This window comes from Engystomops pustulosus, chromosome 2, assembly GCF_040894005.1.
Source record: "Engystomops pustulosus chromosome 2, aEngPut4.maternal, whole genome shotgun sequence".
Taxonomy (NCBI): domain Eukaryota; kingdom Metazoa; phylum Chordata; class Amphibia; order Anura; family Leptodactylidae; genus Engystomops; species Engystomops pustulosus.
The window spans coordinates 69,011,120-69,030,885 of record NC_092412.1 but is presented as its reverse complement, the minus strand read 5'-3'; the positions used below and the strand labels follow the sequence as shown (position 1 = coordinate 69,030,885).

Below are 19,766 nucleotides of genomic sequence, written 5' to 3'. Positions count from 1 at the left end.
AGTAGAGCATGGAGTGGGGGGTAAGGGAGAGGGATGATTAATCTGGTGCTGTATAAGAATGGAGAGTTGTACTTTGCACCTTTTATTAGTTGATCTAGTTTGCTGCACCACAATATTACATTTTCTAGCAAAGCCATGTCCCTTTTGCCCACTTTTTAGAAAAAAAATTTAAAACTGCCAAGAAATGGTCTAAAAGCCTCAAATGTTGTCGACTGCACTTTAGATCTAAATTACTCCTATTCATCCAGTCCCAGTATATATCAAGTAGGAAGCAAGAAAACTCAAAAGCTAGAAAAAGTCTTTAAATTTATTCTCCTACCATACTATAGTTTTACAGTATATAAAAAGGGTATGAAATACCTAGTATTTCCTTATGTACACTGTAGCATAATGTATACTCCATGTCTAAACAGAAACATATATACAAATACTTGGACAAGCAAATAACTTTATATACAAACAGTGGCACCAACAAAAAGTAAGTGGGCAATATCTGCAACCAAGTAGAAGAGTTTTACCCAGATCTATGCATTTCACTAAGAAATCTTCAGTTTATAAAAATGCATGAAAGAGTCCAGGCCCTAGTTATACAATGTAGGTATGTTAAAGGAATGGTAAATTTCCAGGTTCATCCTTTTTAACCAGACAAAAAAAAAGTCATTGTTTATGAATTTTTAGTCAGAGTCGCTGCTACTACTGGAAGAATCTGTCGACATCACTTCAACATCATCTTCATTCTCTTTGTTGGGTCCTAAAGATTCCATTAAGAAGTCATTGCTGTGGTTTGGAGGTAGCATATTCATTGAAATATCATTGGACTGCCATGGATATTGTGGCGCAAGGACATCTAAATTAAAAGAGAAATTTAAAAGATTACATAAATAAGATAACATGAATACATCTTAGAAGACTTAAAGTGGCCAAAAAGGAATAACATACAGACAGTGCTGCCTCCTTTTTGCTGGTATTGGGAGCCAAACCCAGGATCAGTCAATGTTTCTCAAATACCTTCTCAGTGTAATCTCCTTATCTAGTTTTGGCTCACAATAACAGATGTGAAATCGCCCTAACTTTGCCTTTCACAATAGATAGGTCATTAGTAACAGATTGGTAGTGATTTGCCACCTGGTGATTAGGAGTCAAGCAACAGCAAGTGGTCTAGCCAATACACCAAGCTGTTCTTCCCACTTGAATCACTTTTTTTTAGAACCCTTTATCCCCCTTATGGTTTTCCAGGTTAATGACCAGGTCATTTCTGGGTTTTTTTTTTTCAATGCCTTCCACAAGCTATAACTTTTTATATTTTTCTGTCACTATAGTGGTATGGGGTCTTGCTTTTACAGTACAAAATGTAGTTTTTAATTATGGGTTGCATACCCAAATAACAAAAAATGCTTTTATCTGGGTCGTTCTGCATTCAAAGTTACCAAATTGGGTTTTTAAAGAAATGCATATTGAAAGCCATGGGAGTTGGTCTTTTGCATAGTCACCTTCTAGGTGTGAGGAACACAAGGTTCTTGATTGCGTTTTAATTATTATTTTTTTTATTACAACTGTCAATTTGTGCATCGCTTTACCTTTTTTTCTTACAATATTTGTTGTACGGGATAAATACTATTATACTACTATAATATTTTAGCCTGGGTTGGCATGGGTGGGAATCTACAAATTGTGTGTGCTGGTGTTGCCGTAAAACACCTATGGGCACCCTGTGAACGCAGGGTGTCAAAGGGAGCTAACTCCCACTGCAGATCCTTAGACAGTACAGTCCACATTTGACCGGCATGTCCAAGGCTGGTGCCACACGTAGCACTTTGTCTGCACTTGCAAACGCAAACAAAGTCGCGCCCACCAGGACGGGCCTTGGCCCGATCGCATCGGCGTTTCTATGGACAGACAACACGCTACGTGTGTCATCACCCTAAGGGCGATTCCACACATGGCGTATTGAACCCATTTTTGGTCCGTTTTTTAAGCAGTCCGTCTTTTTTGAAAACACATTTGTTTTTGACCAGTTTTAATTAAGATAATTGATGCATGCGGTTTTTAACTGACTGCTTAAAAACTGACCAAAAATGTGTTAAAAACGCCATGTGTGGCATCACCCTAAGGCATTTAATCAGCATTAAAGCTTTTCCAAACCTTTGTCGGCTGCACCAAAACACATCTGAAACACATTACATAAAACCTACCTAAAGGAAACCCACCGCTTAAAATTGTGCTTATAAGCATCAAATACCGTGCACCAGCTCAGGGCAAGCTGGTGCCGGAGCATATCTTCATTATTTCCATAAAGCGCTGTAATCCTTTTTAATACTTTTTTCTTTATATTCTATGCAACTTCGGCACGCGGTGATACGCTCTCGGTGCACCATGCGCACGACCGTGCGTGTGTGACGTCACCAGCTCTCCCTATTCAGGGGCACTCACGGTCGTGCACATGGTGTTAAAAAGCATTACAACGCTTTATTGAAATAATGAAGATATGCTCACCCTGAGCTGGTGCACGGTATTTGATGCTTATAGGTACAATTTTAAAGTGGTAGGTTTCCTTTAATTTATTTACACAATAAAAAGCATTTGTAATGAAGTTGAATGAGTGTTTCCTTGACAAGGAAGACTACACATTTAAGGTTACCAGCGCACCACTTTAAGCTTGTTTTTTTTCTCGTCCTGCATAACATCCAGCAAAAGCCTACTGTGTGTACTGTAGTCAATAAGCTACTCCCAAAACAGAAATTATTTGCTCGGTAAATCATTTTTTGTTTTTCTAAAAATAAAAACATTTTAAATGTTTTTTAAGCAATTACAAAGTTACCTGGAAGTCTACCAGCTGCCAAAGCATCGCCCGGTAAATGACCATTGACACCATTTGTAGGAAGGTTACTCATCTGACCCAACAAACCACTCCTCATTTCAAGATCTGTAGGGTAAGGCCGACGAGGATCACCTTAAATAAACCAAGGGAAAAACTTATGTTATTCATGGACAGTTTTACAGAACTCAATGTCAAAAGTGTAAAAAAAATTATAAAGGAAACTGTCAGTTGAATTTTACTGCAATTAAACTCAGTTTAGTAGCATTAACTGTTTTAGACAAAGGTGGCCTTAGCTACAATTCATGGCTGAGGGCCTGATGTGGGGACCCCAAAGGTAAGCACAGTACTTTATGAAACTGGAATAATCCCCAAAAAGTAAACACTGCAAAGCATTCAGTGCCTTTCCAGTAAAACACATGCAATTGTTAACCAGAACTCAGTGCTTTGCGTTGTTCAAATGCAAACCTCCGGGTTCTAATTAACTCATCTCGGACCTTCCGCTAACTTAAGAGATCAACGGGCAGAACCCAGAGTCTGCAGTGACGTCTTTAAACTCCAACTAAAATGAAAAATAAAATATCTTTAAAACTATTATTACTTGTTAACTTGCCCTATGAAGTCAAGGCCCTTAAACCACCACGTTTGAAAACTTTCTTAAAATGCTCTGGTCATAGGTGACGCGGCCTGAAAATGCTCTAAGGGTTTAACGATTGCTTATACAAATGCGATCGGTAAACACCGTGTTTGTATGCACCTATACTGATTAAGTTACAAACAGTTTAACTGTGAAGACGCATTTAATCTAAATTTTATAAACCCACATTGACCGTTTTTCCTTGTGGAGACACAGTGCGCAACAAAAGAACAAAGAGGAGGAGAAGGACGATGCTCCTCCAAACAGGAACGGCTGCTGAAAAATCAAAAACATTACGCTAGGCTTGTTTTAAAATGCTGGGATTGCCTTTTGCCAGAAGCTTTGGATAGTACAGTTAAGTAACTTTTTTTGTATGTAAAACAATATCTGCCACACAAGAAGAATGTAATTACCTGGAACCCACGTCAATGGTGCACACACAGCATTACTAGCACTGATCCGATGGGCATACTTAATCAGTTCTTCTGAGGAGATGGAACCTTCACATGACAAATACAACATAATGTTAAAAACATATTCTCGCACAAATATAATATACCGCTGGTAATTAATAATAAGAAGTAATAAATACAAAGACCTTTTCTTGCTTTATCAATGGATTTCAGTTTTTCCTTTGCCTGGTAAACTGCTGTCGCCTAAAGAAGAAAAATATTTACATCACGATTGCAATAGAAAATACCATCATTACTTCCACTAATATGATATCACAGGTATTTACACCCATCTGTTGAGAGCATGTCTAGAACAGATAGTTAGACCATTGCTGCCCATGGCCATGAGACTGCTATACAGGCGGTCCCCTACTTAAGGACACCCGACTTACAGACAACCCATAGTTACAGACAGACCCCTCTGATGAAGCTTTCTGAATACTTTACTATAGTCCCAGACTGCACTGATCAGCTGTAATATGTCTGTTATGAAGCTTCATTGATAATCCTTGGTCCCATTACAGCAAAAAATGTTTCAACTCCAATTGTCACTGGGGCCAAATTTTTTTTTGTCTGGATCTACAATTATAAACTATACAGTTCCGACTTACATACAAATTCAACTTAAGAACAAACCTCCGGACCCTATCTTGTACGTAACCCGGGGACTGCCTGTAAAGCATATCACTAAATGCTGCTACTCATAAGCAGCCCTCATTATAATGGATAGAAAAGCAATCAGTAATAAATCTAGATGAGCGTAAGAATTCAATATAAAAACTGGCAATAATTTTCCATTACAGCAGATTCCCAGGACTCCTACCCATCAATGCAGGAACAAAAAAAACAAAACAAAAACAAAACAGGTTTTGGCAGTTTCCCACCAGCATTTAGAACAGAGAAAAGGAAAAAAGGGAAGATAGAGCCCTCTGTGTTAAATGCAGAGTAACATTTATCCTTGTGAACATCTAAAAGACCAGCACAACATAACTTAAAGGGGTTCTCAAGAGGTGGAAAAACATGGCTGGAGTCTTCCAAAAACAGCACCACACCTGACCATGGTTACTGCCAGTACTGCAGCTCAGCTGTATAGAAATTAATGCAGCTTAGTTGCAATACCACATACTCCCCATGGTCAGGTGAGGTGCTGTTTTTGGAAGACTGCAGCCATGTTTTTCAACCTCCAGAGAACCCCTTTAAGGATCTGTAGTAGTAACTGTCCATAGAAGTCAAGTTTATTATTAAAAGTTGTCCAAAGCTATTTTTAATTAAAGTTCTTGATGTAATACATGTTAAAAACTAACAGGCTTTTATTGCCATCCATACTGGCACATTTCGGGTGACTTATGTGCCCTTACTTAGCTATGACTAAGGGGGACACAATTTAAGTCTCCTGATATGCGTCAGACAGTATGGATAGCAATTAGAGATGAGCGAACATACTCGTCCGAGCTTGATGCTCGATCGAGCATTAGCGTACTCGTAACTGCTCGTTGCTCGGACGAGTATTTCGCCCGCTCGAGAAAATGGCAGCTCCCGCCGTTTTGCTTTTTGGCGGCCAGAAACAGAGCCAATCACAAGCCAGGAGACTCTGCACTCCACCCAGCATGACGTGGTACCCTTACACGTCGATAGCAGTGGTTGGCTGGCCAGATCAGGTGACCCTGGGATAGACTAGCCGCTGCCCGCGCTGCTCGGATCATTCTCTGTCTGGATGCCGCTAGGGAGAGAGCTGCTGCTGCTCAGGGAAAGCGTTAGGGTGTTCTATTAGCTTACTGTTAGGCAGGAGTGATTCTAAAAGAACCCAACAGCCCTTCTTAGGGCTACAATAACGTTATAATTTTTTTTTTTTTTTATTTGCAGCTAGTACCATATTGTGAGGAATTAGCAGGGGGACTTGCTACCGTTGTGTTTAGCTCTTAGTGACACACATATCCACCTCAAACACCAAAGTGGGAAAATTTATTAGGGGTTTGAGTAGAATTAGGCACAGTCTGCCAGTTTCTTTTTATTTTACGTTTATTTTTTTCATAACTCAGCGTCATCTCATCTGGCATAGTAGTGTGCTGTAATACTTGGCTAGAAAATAGCCATAGGAGAATACAAACGTCTTAATTACGCCTACAGTAGCGTTATATATATTTGATTTCTGGTTGATCTGCTGGTGGCTGTACTTGCTGCAGTGCATCTACTATCAAATTGGGAGCAATTTGGAGTCAGACTTGCGACCACTGTGTTTTAGTGACGCACATATCCATCGCAAAGACCGAAGTGGGAAAATTTATTAGGGCCCGGGGTTGTATTTCAATTAGACACAGTCTGCCATTTCCTTTTTTATTTTACGTTTATTTTTTTCATAACTCAGCGTCATCTCATCTGGCATAGTAGTGTGCTGTAATACTTGGCTAGAAAATAGCCATAGCAATAGGATAGCATCGTTTGGTTTTAAAAACTAAAAAACACAAAAAAAAAACAAAAAAAAAAAAAAAAAGTTAAAAAAAAAATACAAGTTATAACTCTCATTTTCAAAATGTTTAACCCGAGGGCTAGGGGTAGAGGACGAGGGCGGGGACGTGGGCGTCCAACTACTGCAGGGGTCAGAGGCCGTGGTCCTGGGCGGGGTGAGACACCACCTGCTTATGAGGGAGCAGGGGAACGCCGCAGAGCTACACTCCCTAGGTTCATGTCTGAAGTTACTGGGAATCGTGGTAGAGCACTGTTGAGGCCAGAACAGTGCGAACAGGTGATGTCGTCGATTGCCGACAATGCTTCGAGCAATTTGTCCACCAGTCAGTCTTCCACGCAGTCCACACATGTCACCGAAATCGGCACTCCTCCAGCTCCTGCACCTCAGCCTCCTCCCCCCCAGTCTGCCCCCTCCCAGCAAAATTTGCCATTTGAACCGGCATACTCTGAGGAACTGTTTTCTGGACCCTTCCCACAGTCACAAACCACTTGTCCGGTTGCTGATGAGCAATTTTCCGATGCCCAGGTTTTCCACCAGTCGCAGTCTGTGGGTGATGATGACCTTGTTGACGTAGTGGAAGAAGTGTGTAAAGAGGTGTCCGACGATGAGGAGACACGGTTGTCAGACAGTGGGGAAGTTGTTGTCAGGGCAGGAAGTCCGAGGGGGGAGCAGACTGAGGGATCGGAGGATGATGAGGTGACAGACCCAAGCTGGGTTGAGAGGCCGGGTGAACACAGTGCTTCTGAGACGGAGGAGAGTCCTCGACCAGAACAGGTTGGAAAAGGCAGTGGTGGGGCCAGATGGAGAGGCAGGGCCAGAGCTGGTGCATCAGCGCCAAATGTGTCAACTAGTGAAGCTCCCGTGGCGAGGGCTCCTGCGGCGAGGGCTAGATTTTCAGAAGTCTGGAGGTTCTTTAAGGAAACACCGGATGACCGACGGACTGTGGTGTGCCACATTTGCCAAACCAGGATCAGCAGGGGTTCCACCACTACTAGCTTAACTACCACCAGTATGCGCAGGCATATGAATGCTAAACACCCCACTCAGTGGCAACAAGCGCGTTCACCTCCGGCCGTGCACACCACTGCTCCTTCCCCTGTGTCAGCTGATAGTCAGCCCCCTGCCCAGGACCCTGCCACAAAAACCCCATCGTCACCTCCACGATCCTCCACAGCATCCACCAGCGTTCAGCTCTCCATACCCCAGACGCTGGAGCGGAAACGCAAATATAGTGCAACCCACCCGCACGCCCAAGCCCTTAATGTGCACATCTCCAGATTGCTAAGCCTGGAGATGCTGCCCTATAGGCTAGTAGAGACCGAGGCCTTTCGCAGCCTCATGGCGGCGGCCGCCCCTCGGTATTCGGTCCCCAGCCGCCACTACTTTTCCCGATGTGCCGTCCCAGCCCTGCACCAGCACGTGTCAGACAACATAATCCGTGCCCTGACCAATGCCGTTTCTGACAAGGTCCACCTGACCACGGACACGTGGACGAGTGCTGCCGGGCAGGGCCACTATATATCTCTGACGGCACATTGGGTTAACTTGGTGGAGGCTGGGACCGAGTGTGACCCTGCGGCTGGTCATATACTGCCGACGCCGAGGATTGCGGGGCCTACCTCGGTCCAGGTGTTTGAGGCCTACTATGCCTCCTCCTCCTCCCACCCCTCCTCCACCTCCTCCTCCGAACGACCATCCGTGGGCATGGCGCCATCAGTCGGTAGCTCTAGGCACAGCAGCAGTGCCGTCGCTAAGCGACAGCAGGCGGTGCTCAAACTGCTGAGCCTAGGCGATAAAAGGCACACCGCCCAAGAACTATTACAGGGCATCACGGCGCAGACTGATCTGTGGCTGGCACCGCTGAACCTGAAGCCAGGCATGGTTGTGTGTGACAACGGCCGTAACCTGGTGGCGGCTCTGCAACTCGGCAGACTGACACATGTGCCATGCCTGGCCCATGTGTTAAATCTCATAGTTCAGCGTTTCCTCAAGACATACCCCAATCTGTCTGATTTGCTCACGAAGGTGCGCCGCATCTGTGCGCATTTCAGGAAGTCCAGCACAGATGCTGCCACTCTCAGGGCAGCGCAGCGCCGCCTCCAACTGCCCGCTCACCGACTGTTGTGCGACGTGCCCACGAGGTGGAATTCAACACTGACCATGTTATCCAGAGTTTACCAGCAGCGCAGAGCGATTGTAGACTGCCAGATGTCAACTTCCACCAGAACTGGTAGTCAGGTCAGTCAGCTTCCTCAAGTCTACAATGAGGAGTGGACGTGGATGTCTGATATCTGTCAGGTGCTGAGTAACTTTGAGGAGTCAACACAGATGGTCAGTGGCGATGCCGCCATCATCAGCCTCACCATCCCGCTGCTTGGCCTGTTGAAAAACTCTCTGGTCAGCATGAAGTCGGAAGCTTTGCGCTCCTCACAAGAGACAGGGGAAGAAGATTCCCTTGTTGATAGCCAAAGCACCCTTAGGTCTGTTTCTCAGCGCATATCGGAGGAGGTGGAGGTGGAGGAGGATGAGGAGGAGAATGTTGGAGAGACACAAGAGGGGACCATTGTTGAGTCCTACACTGTTGAGCGTGTATGGGCAGAAGAAGAGGAGTTGGAGGAGTTGGAGGAGGAGGAAATGGACAGTCAGGCCAGTGAGGGGAGTGAATTCTTACGCGTTGGTACTCTGGCGCATATGGCAGATTTCATGCTAGGCTGCCTATCCCGTGACCCTCGCGTTCAAAGAATTTATTCCAGCACCGATTACTGGGTGTTCACTCTCCTGGACCCACGGTACAAGCAAAATCTTTCCACTCTCATCCCTGGAGAGGAAAGGAGTGTGAGAATGCATGAATACCAGCAGGCCCTGGTGCACAAGCTGAAACACTATTTCCCTTCTGACAGCGCTAGCGGCAGAGTGCGTAGTTCTGCGGGACAAGTAGTGAGGGAGAGTAGGCGAGCAGGCAGCTTGTCCAGCACTGGCAAGGGTACGCTTTACAAGGCTTTTGCCAGCTTTATGTCACCCCAGCAAGACACTGTCACCTGTCCCCAGTCTCGGCAGAGTAGGGCTGATCTTTACAGAAAGATGGTGAGGGAGTACGTAGCTGACCATACCATCGTCCTAAATGATCACACAGCTCCCTACAACTACTGGGTTTCAAAGCTGGACATGGGCACGAACTGGCGCTCTACGCCTTGGAGGTTCTTGCCTGCCCTGCCGCTAGCGTCTTGTCAGAGCGGGTTTTCAGTGCAGCTGGTGGCATCATCACCGATAAGCGTACACGCCTGTCGACTGACAGCGCTGACAGGCTGACGCTTATCAAGATGAATAAAGCATGGATTTCTCCTAATTTCAAATCTCCAGCAGGTGAAGGAAGCTCAACCTGAATAATTTATCCACTCCTCCTCCTCCTCCTCATTTTCCTCCTTCTCCTCCTCTTTCTACAGTAAAGCAGAGGAAACTGGCTGTTTTTTGACAGGGCCCACTGGCTCTAGGTATAGTACTTTATGCATTTAATTTTTCTGGAGGGCCACCTTTCCGGTCCTCTGTTTTAAACAATTTTTTGGGACTGCCACATACAGGCACTCAATCTATTCCATTTTTCTGGAGGGCCACCTACCTGCTCCTCTGGTTTGAAAATTTTTTTGGACTGCCACATACAGGCACTCAATCTATTCCATTTTTCTGGAGGGCCACCTACCTGCTCCTCTGGTTTGAAAAATTTTTTGGACTGCCACATACAGGCACTCAATCTATTCCATTTTTCTGGAGGGCCACCTACCTGCTCCTCTGGTTTGAAAAATTTTTTGGACTGCCACATACAGGCACTATCCAAATTGAATTGTCTCCATAGCAGCCTCCACACGTTGTCTCCATTGCTACCTCCAAAAGTCGTCCATATAGCTGCCTCCATACATCGTCCCTTTATCAAACGAGGTTTGTCAGGCCGAAATTTGGTTTGTTTTCATGGATTCCACATCAAAGTTGTTAACTTTGTCGCCACCCTGCTGTGTTATCCACAAAATACACTGGCAAACTTTTACCATTTACGGATATTATTTCAGCGCTTCTTGCGCATCTGTTTACATTCCCCTCACCCGCCATATCCTAAACTTATAAGAACGCTACTACACTTGATCTTATACAAAAGGTTCTTAGAAGTGCTGTTTGGGGAGTAGCCTAGAGACAGGGGCTTGGATTGGCGAAAGCTCGCCTAGCAGCGGAGCGCCAGCTCCATGCGCATCATGCGCTTCTTGCGCATCTGTTTACATTCCCCTCACCCGCCATATCCCAAACTTATAAGAACGCTACTACACTTAACTTGGTGCAGGCTGGGACCGAGTCTGACCCTGGGGCTGGTCATATACTGCCGACGCAGAGGATTGCGGGGCCTACCTCGGTCCAGGTCTCAAAGGCCTACTATACCTCCAAATCCTCCCACCCCTCCTCCACCTCCTCCTCCTCCGAATTACCATCCGTGGGCATGGCGCCATCAGTCGGTAGCTCTAGGCACAGCAGCAGTGCCGTTGCTAAGCGACAGCAGGCGGTGCTCAAACTGCTGAGCCTAGGTGATAAAAGGCACACCGCCCAAGAGCTATTGCAGGGCATTCCACATCAAACTTGTTAACTTTGTCGCCACCCTGCTGTGTAAGCCACAAAATATACTGGAAAACTTTTTTCATTTACGGATATTATTTCAGCGCTTCTTGCGCAGATGTTTACATTCCCCTCACCCGCCATATCCCAAACTTATAAGAACGCTACTACACTTGATCTTATCCGAAAGGTTCTTAGAAGTGCTGTTTGGGGAGTAGCCTAGAGACAGGGGCTTGGATTGGCGAAAGCTCGCCTGGCAGCGGAGCGCCAGCTCCATGCCAAGAACCAACTAACATAGTTTTAACTGCAGTACCTTTAATCTACTACTAGTTCACTGCCTCCATACATCGTCCCCTTATCAAACGAGCTGTGTCAGGCAGAATTTTGGATTGTTTTCATGGCTTCCATGTTAACTTTGTCGCCACCCTGCTGTGTAATCCACAAAATATACTGGCAAACTTTTATCATGTACCAATATTATTTGAGCGCTTCTTGCTCACCTTCTTTGGTTCCTCTCTGCTACCCATTGGTTTGAAGCCTGAGTCCATTTAGGGTATGTCGCCATGCCACTCTCTAGCCTTCCGCTGCCTCTGCATGCCGTCCCCTATAGTGTCAGGGTCAATTATTGGATGTTTTAGATGCTATCTAGCTTCATTCTGTCACTCTGTCATGGCCATGCTGTTGCCCATAATTTTGGCATAATGGTGCGATTAAGCAGCCTCAGAGGCATCCATGCATGCTGCCCCTGCTGTTTCCTGTCCATTTCCGTGGTGTTTCCATCCTTTTCTGAGGTTCCCAGGTGTTTGGCCAAGCTTCCCTGTGCAGAGCCTTGGTCCCCTTGAAAAATGCTCGAGTCTCCCATTGACTTCAATGGGGCTCGTTACTCGAAACGAGCACTCGAGCATCGGGAAAAGTTCGTCTCGAATAACGAGTACCCGAGCATTTTAGTGCTCGCTCATCTCTAATAGCAATACCAACCTGTTCGTTTTTAAATTTGATGTATTAAATCAAGAATTTTTAATTGTGGTGCTGGGATCTCTGTTTTTCAAGCAAGATTTTGTGGGCGCAGTCCAGGCAGCAATGAACCGATGCATCAGAAGATTTTTCAGTGAAGATCTGTAGTCCGGAGGCTGTTTGGTGCGCTGGACATTCAAGTCCATTCACTTCTAGGGGATCTCTACATATCCTATTTTTTATACTTTTTGCTTTATTATTGCTCAATATTTTAGTCAGGTTCATACACTATCTTTGGTAAAGAAACAGAACTGGAATAAGTATACAATACAAAATGTGCTCATTAGCCTCACACAAACATATTCACTTCATGGAAATACTGCAAACTAATAAAATCTGATTGCACTTTATCATTTTACATCCCATATTTGCAAAACATTCTATTTAAAAAAAAAATGGATCTCTGACACTTACCAGGATGTGTTCAGCCTCTTTTAGCTGTTTTTGGAGCTGCTGGATATCACTGTCCCTTTTTTCCACTTCTTTTTCCAGGAGTTGCATTTCTTGGTGAACCTTTCCCTGACTGAACGCCACCTTCATCAGCTCCTGAAACTCTCCATCCTTCTGAATTAATAATTCTAAGATCTGAAATGATAGCAAACACCATGGATATTATATCAGTCTTCACGGTATCGAGACAAGTACAAGATTAAGCTTTACATCTTTTGATCAATGGCACCGATGTGTGCTATGACACAAGAGATATATGCCACCTACATCGCCTGATCTCCGCATAGATATGCATGTTTTGCGCAGGTCTACAAGTATCTCCCCAAGAGCAAAAACGTCTAGACAGTCGATATATCCCCGGACATCTAACACTAGGTTAAGGTGTGGTTACGTGTGACATTTCCATGGGTTTTAAAACGCATGCATTTTTACATGTTACTACGTTTTTGGCTAGTTTGAAAGCATCTTCATTGCTGTATGTGTTTTTAAGAAAAAGAAGCTTTAAAAAGTATGCAAATGAGCCCGAGGGGCTCTATGCTCCATTAACTCCTATGTAGCCTGGAGCCCCTCAGGCTCATTTGCATACATTTAAAAGCCTTTTTTTTAATGTAAAAAGTATAAGAAGCTAAAAGAAGAGCAGATGATGTCATTATGTCAGTGTGCTTGGTTTACAATCCTTGATTTGGTGATAGATGTCCTACACTTCCTGCAATGAAGACAAACGCTTTCAAACCAGCCAAAAGCATGGCAACCTTCAGGCAGTCCATATAAAATAACAATCAACCAGTCTCATGAGTTTGGCCAATTCATACCAGCTTAAAAGGAGGTTGTCTCAAAAACCACCAGGACAACTTCTAAACTTTAACAATTTATATTACTTTAGAATTCAACAAAAGCACTATACAAAGTGTATACCAAGTTTATCTATGGAGTTACAGCTGATATCTACAAGATTGTTCAATGGATTTCTACAGGCTGCAGCCTTAACAATTTACAGTCGCCGAAAACTAGAGCACTAGGCTATAGTAATAGGTTCAACTAAACCATTGTTGTTCCATTAAAGCGACAATTCTATATCCATCCTGGTGCTCCATCATTACATCAGAAAAAGATGTCAAACAGGTATTTATGACATGAAGCCATAAACCATAGAAGGTGGTTACCCGGCTCAACCCACCTGTATGCGACAGAATATACAAGCAGCTCCCAGCCTATCTGGGACATCAATGCATTAACCCTTCAGATGAATGGCATTTGGTTAATCATGTAATTCCAACAATTCTCCTCCAAAGTAGAACCAGAACCAACCCCCTGAATCATATAAAAATCTAATATCGAGCTGTGTGGTGTAGTCAATACTTACTTGATTTTCTTCTCCGGGTTGACTTACTTTCTGACTCCTTGAAAGTGCCAACAATTCTATCAGTTCTCTAAAATACATTTAAAAAAAAAAAACTATTTAGAAAACATGGACTAAATAAGCAGCTAAAATTGTCCATATCCACACATACAACAGACACAGTTGTGCCACGATAGACAATTTGGAAGTGCAAGTAGAAAATAGTTAAAAAGCAAAGAAGAAGTGCTGTAGTAAGTGCTGCTCCAGTAGTGAGGGCAGGATTATACATATAAATGACACCTACCATCAGATTAGTGATATCATACTGTCCTTACAATCATGCTTGTTACCTTGCCTGCAGTTTTTTTTATTTCCTTCAGGGCTTCAGAATTCACCAGAAAAGAATAAAAATATGTAAACAAGCCTGAGACGCTAAAGCTGACGTCACCTGCGCAGCCCATATTCACCCCTCTACCTGCCCGCTCCTGCGGATGACGCCAGTGGGCTGTCTGCAAATCTCACGCAAGAACACCATTCCTTGCGCAGCAGCACTAGTAACGTGTGGGCTGCGCAAGGAACGATGTTGTAACGCATGTCCGGAAATTGTCAACGGCTGCCTGCTGACAAGCAAGGCAGAGGGATGAATATTGAGTGGCAGGGCTGGGGCATTTGCTCAGGTAAAGTTAGCTTGCGTGCCATCAGATCACTCAAATTATTATAGAATTCTTTTCTGATGAATTCTGAAGTCATTGAAGAAAGAAAACTGTGCCTAGAGCAGTGATGGTGAACCTTTTAAAGACCGAGACTACAACCAAAACCCATTTATTCCAAAGTCCCAACATTTAAGTGCAATTTAAGAAGTAATTTCTTCAAACGTATAAGAAACCTAAGAACACCAATACAGTAGAAAGAAAGGGTGACAAATTCAGATAACCCTGAATAGGAAGCATTTTCAGGCCTGGAGCAGAAGCTACAATGATTATCCAGATCAGCTGACCCCTTCCCATTTCTCCTGTAGTCTCAGGCAGCACTGTCACTTTAAGATAACACTGAACGCAGAAAGTCCGGGCTCTCTGGGAATCCATGAAGATACCTTGTGTCCTCTTTGGTGATGGCCTGGGTGCCCACAGAGAGGGCTCAGAGTGCCACCACTGGCACCCAGGCAATAGGTTCGCCACCACTGCCCTAGAGGTAACAAGCATGTAAGGACAGTCTGCCATCACTAATCTGCTGGTAGATGCCCTTTAATGCACATTACTGATGCTCCACATAAAAGCTGAAGGAACCCATCTTGGTCTTCTTTACACTGCTCCAACTATGAGGCTGGTACAGGATGTACATGTATTACATGCACAGGGCCCACCATCACCGAGAACCTGGATGAAACGTAATGCACCCATGAAAACATCTCCACAGACCTATGAAACAGAAGTACTGCTCAATAGAGAGTTGTATAACTAGGGAGATGAATATGAGACCCCACAAACGGAGAGCGATCATATAGGTTAAAGGGAGCTGATTAAAAATAACCACAATTAGGTCGATCCGCACATGTGTAAACAGTAACTAACAAATGCATAGGCTTTGTGCGGTGCACATATGGATACGTCTGCCCCTAGCTGGATGTATAGGACTATTACTGGGAGGGAAACCAATTGATACTGGGACAGTAACTTTGCACCAGCTATATATAGTTATATATGGATGTATCGGTCTATACATGAACAGCCAGCACCCCGGGTCACCCTGCGCTCATACCGGCCGTTTCATATTACCTGGACAGCACCTCCAAGTCATCCAGGACACACAGTAACTTCTCCTTCGTGCTCTTCTCCGTGGCGGCCATTACAGCTTTGTGCTCCCAGCATTCAGTGCGAGGAGCAACTCATTGCTCGGGGAAAGAGGTGATAACAGACGAGCAGACCGTCCATGACTCGCAGCAGCGCCACCTACCGGGAGCTGTGCAGTATTACACGCTAGGGAAGCAAAACAGTGATGGATTATATAGAGTGTACTTTACATTTCTTTACATTTCATATGGTAATACCTCCAAGAGCTACCAGGGATCGAAATGATTGTGTCCGTGAATATAGTACACAGTGACAAAGACTTATAGGAAATATATGAATAATGTAGTTTATATTGCTTGTCTATCAGTTTTTCTTTTTATGAAATTCTTAGTAAATAGGAAATCACAGAGTTGGTTCCATCTCATTTTGGCACTTTCCACTATGGACACTCTGTCATATAATAAAATGAGTGTTTATCACTGGCCAGGCAGTGGGAGATCACATGAAGCCCCAAGTCCTGCTGGTGGTGGTGGGTGACATGACTCGCCGCCCCAGGGACTCGTAACTTTGCCAGGGTATGTATGATATGGGTGCCCTTACATATATCCTGGTAAAGTTCTGTATTATTGGACAACCCATTTAACTTGTACAATTTTAGACTATTGTTCTATATAATAAATCGAGTTTAGGTTTTCTCAATTGAGGATTACTTTTATTTCTGTTTCCTGTTATTATTATTATTCTGGGCGCCTCCATCTTGGATGGTCGATCGCTACGTCCGTGACGTCATCAGAGGGTGGCAATCGGTTGCCATGGCAACCAACAGTCTCATAGAGACTTGTAGGCTTGCCATGTGTAATGATCTCCAAAAAAGTTTAAATCACTCCCCCTTTCCCTAGAAATCAGCCAACAATAAACTGTCTCTGATTGTACTGATTTCTTGTTTACACATAACATTTTGTAAATGTATATATATATATATATATATATATATATATATATACCTTGAATGAAGAGACCTACTATTATTGCTTTGTTTGGCAAATCAACGGTGCGCTGGCCCTTTAAATTTTCTGCAGCTGGCACACGCACCCTAGGAGGTGAGGATGCGCGCGGCAGTCTAGAGGATAGCAGGAGCTGGGACAGGTGAGTCTGGCGCGGGGGCACACGGAGGGCCACGAGTGCGCCCGTGATCCGAGACAGGGATTGCGGGAGCACCCGTGAAAGCGCACTGCAAAAAAAATTTGGTGCCATAGACCATGTCCTTGTCCAGCCTATTGATATCCCCTTGTGAAGTATTGCTGTATAATTTATGAAAATGCTTTTATTTTATATGCTTGCTAAATGCTGAAACTAAGAGGACGCTCAACTGTGGATGAAGACTGATAACAGTGTGATAACATACTCCTGTGCAGTGAAAGAATCTAAGGCTCCTTGGACTGATTAACGATACCACCAATTCCAGGGAAAGAGATGTCTTTTGTTTCTGCGATGCCCATGTGATGATTTAGTAACCAATGAACTATGGACATTACGTCTTTATCCTTAACTAACCAAGCCCAGGTCTTGCCCCACTGAAATTTATGTATAATCCTTTGTGAAGCAAATAAAGCATCTCACATCTGCCTAGCCTTCATGGCATCGCTTCTCCACAAAGATTGAGATATTATACCATACTTTATCTTGGTGTGATTTCTTTGAGCTCACTTTGTGTATTTTATTAGTAGTTAGAGAACCTTAGGTTGTGTAAACGGGGGCAGAACTTGACACCCTTATGTTGTGGTTGTAATGAACGGGACCAGGAGGCGGCGGTACAGTGAGGGGCAGCCTGGCACAATCTACCATCCACACGGGAAAGCAATGAAAATCCGGGACTGTCCTGCCAAATCTGGGATGGTTAGGAGCTATGGTTATTGAACTACAGATGAGAAAATATCATCTTCTTCTACCGTAGTAACTAAGTTGCACATTACTTTTTTCTGCATTCCCTTATTTTTATTGCATCTAGGAAAACCCAACAGAGCACGGATAAAAATGTAGCAATGTATAAGGTCAACTAAAGTATTTTGATAGTTACTTATATTTTGCCATAACTTTTTATTTTCTGTAACTGTGAAACATTTTCTTGTTGAGTAAATGCACAGGTGAGTACTGTTATTTAGGAATTATTTGTGTGGCACTGCCCTCCACCCCCCTTCCCGAACCTGCATCCTGCTCCTTTCAGCACAATGCTCTATGCAGCTGTTTTGTTTGCACCTTTTCCTAATTACTTATATGAATCACAACACTGCATGTGAAAGTTTTTGTATTGAAATGATGCCCCAGAATTGTAATGCATGCATTTTTTATAATTAATTCCCTACTGTTATATTATTAAGCTCTTGGTGTTTTGGTAGAACCTTAAGCCAACAGAGAGCACATGCAAGTAGTACAATAGACAGGATTTAACCCTTCTGGTGATTAGCATTGTCACAGCTTTCTCTGTTGTGGGTAGTCATCCTCCTGTGAACAGATGGTGTGAGGATCCACAGTGTCATTCTAATCAATGACTGAGAGATGAGGTATTTCAGGAAATTGCAGACTAAGGCCAGTTGACCACAAACCAAGTGTCATATCATATGATTTTGCTCTGTGAAAAACCATCCGTTTTTAAAGGGCACCTACCACCACAAATCTACCTATAAAGGTAGATCGGGTGGTAGGTGGATCAATAGGACGTGAGGATAGCACTTTTAAGGGCTAATCATCACGTCCCCGCAATGATTTGAAAACTTTTATTGCCCCATTATTAAAATTTTCTTATGCGGCTACTGGGGCGTGGAGTAGCCGCATCTGAGGTTACACGAGGCGGCTACTCCACGCCCCGGTAGCCTCTTTTCTCCTCCTACCAAAAATCTTCGGCGCGCAGCTACGAGGAGCTGCGCGCCCTCGTCCGGCACATCTGCTGTCTGCGCATGCGCAGAACAGCAGGCTTGCGCCTGTGCAGCTCCGACTCCGTAGCAGTGACCGCGCAGGCGCGGGCCTGCTGTTCTGCGCATGCGCGGACAGCAGATGTGCCGGACGAGGGCGCGCAGCTCCTCGTAGCTGCGCGCCGAAGATTTTTGGTAGGAGGAGAAAAGAGGCTACCAGGGCGTGGAGTAGCCGCCTCGTGTAACCTCAGATGCGGCTACTCCACGCCCCAGTAGCCGCATAAGAAAATTTTAATATTGGGGCAATAAAAGTTTTCAAAACATTGCGGGGACGTGAGGATTAGCCCTTAAAAGGGCTATCCTCACGTCCTATTGATCCACCTACCACCCGATCTACCTTTATAGGTAGTTTCGTGGTGGTAGGTTCCCTTTAATAACATGCCCAAATGTCATTGTTGTGTGAGGTCCACTTAAAGCCGGATGACAGAAGACAAGGAATGCTGAGCCACAAACCTGGGCAGTCGGCTCATACACAGGGCTGTGGAAATCATGGCTGTTAGTCCAGGGTAACACGTTTTGCTACCATTGCGTTTCCTAATGCATTGCTAGCGTACAGGGGTTGGGACTCAACCAATGAAATACATGGGATCGGTAACCGACAATACTTAAACAATACAAGACACCGGCTGCTAGTTACCGATCGCATGCGTTTAAAATTATACTAGTGAGACAGAAGGGTTACCAGATCCCCTCCGTGCTGAGGCTTCAAAAGCAGTTACACTGTCTTGCCCTCCCCCTGCCCCCTCAGCACTTCCCCGTCCCACTGTGTGCTGAAGCATTAATGCAGAAACACGTATCTGGCGCGCTTATACAAATATGGACATGTTTTAGTAATAAAGTTTACTGGAAATTGTACTTATTGCTCTCTTAAGAATGGTACATTTTCCCAGTTGTCCATTAAATAAAAATCTTCACCAAATAAAATAACTTTTTTTCTTCTAGTTTCTAGTGGTAAGTTAGAATCCCCTGGTGCAGATGAAGCTGTATCATGACTGTGTGTGGTGCTATGATATGGGGCTATTATAGAGCACCATTCTGGTCCTTACCCTGTGCCAATACAATAGTAGCACTGGTGCTGGCAGGGTGCGAAATACGACCTCCACCCTCAGGTAGATTTAGGGAAGACCTGCACAATACCGGGAAAATCCGCTACACTATTCATCTTGGTGTAAGTGATAGGCGCTGTATAGTGACTGCCCGTCACAAAAATGGCGGCCGCGGCCTCCGCAGTGCACTCTCC

The 19,766-nt window shown here is 44.3% G+C and overlaps 1 protein-coding gene across 1 annotated transcript; it reads right to left on the bottom strand.

Moving 5' to 3' along the window:
• Window positions 1-289: 289 nt before the first annotated feature.
• Window positions 290-19,698, bottom strand: MED4 (mediator complex subunit 4). Its single transcript, XM_072135212.1, has 8 exons — window positions 19,573-19,698; window positions 15,543-15,743; window positions 13,792-13,858; window positions 12,393-12,563; window positions 4,051-4,108; window positions 3,866-3,952; window positions 2,819-2,950; window positions 290-847 (listed from the first exon to the last, which is right to left on the bottom strand). The coding sequence occupies exons 2-8, from the start codon at window positions 15,611-15,613 to the stop codon at window positions 675-677; spliced, it is 759 nt and encodes a 252-aa protein (XP_071991313.1). The 5' UTR covers window positions 15,614-15,743; window positions 19,573-19,698; the 3' UTR covers window positions 290-674.
• Between the last annotated feature and the right edge of the window lie 68 nt (window positions 19,699-19,766).

Bases quoted from the DNA above. Each gene is read 5' to 3' on its own strand.
- MED4 (XM_072135212.1), bottom strand. From the start codon at position 15,613: ATGGCCGCCACGGAGAAGAGCACGAAGGAGAAGTTACTGTGTGTCCTG. The intron at 3,953-4,050 runs GTCTTTGTATTT...TGTCATGTGAAG, and splicing joins CATTGATAAAGCAAGAAAAG to GTTCCATCTCCTCAGAAGAA. The intron at 848-2,818 runs GTAACTTTGTAA...CTTTTAATTTAG, and splicing joins GGCAGCTGGTAGACTTCCAG to ATGTCCTTGCGCCACAATAT.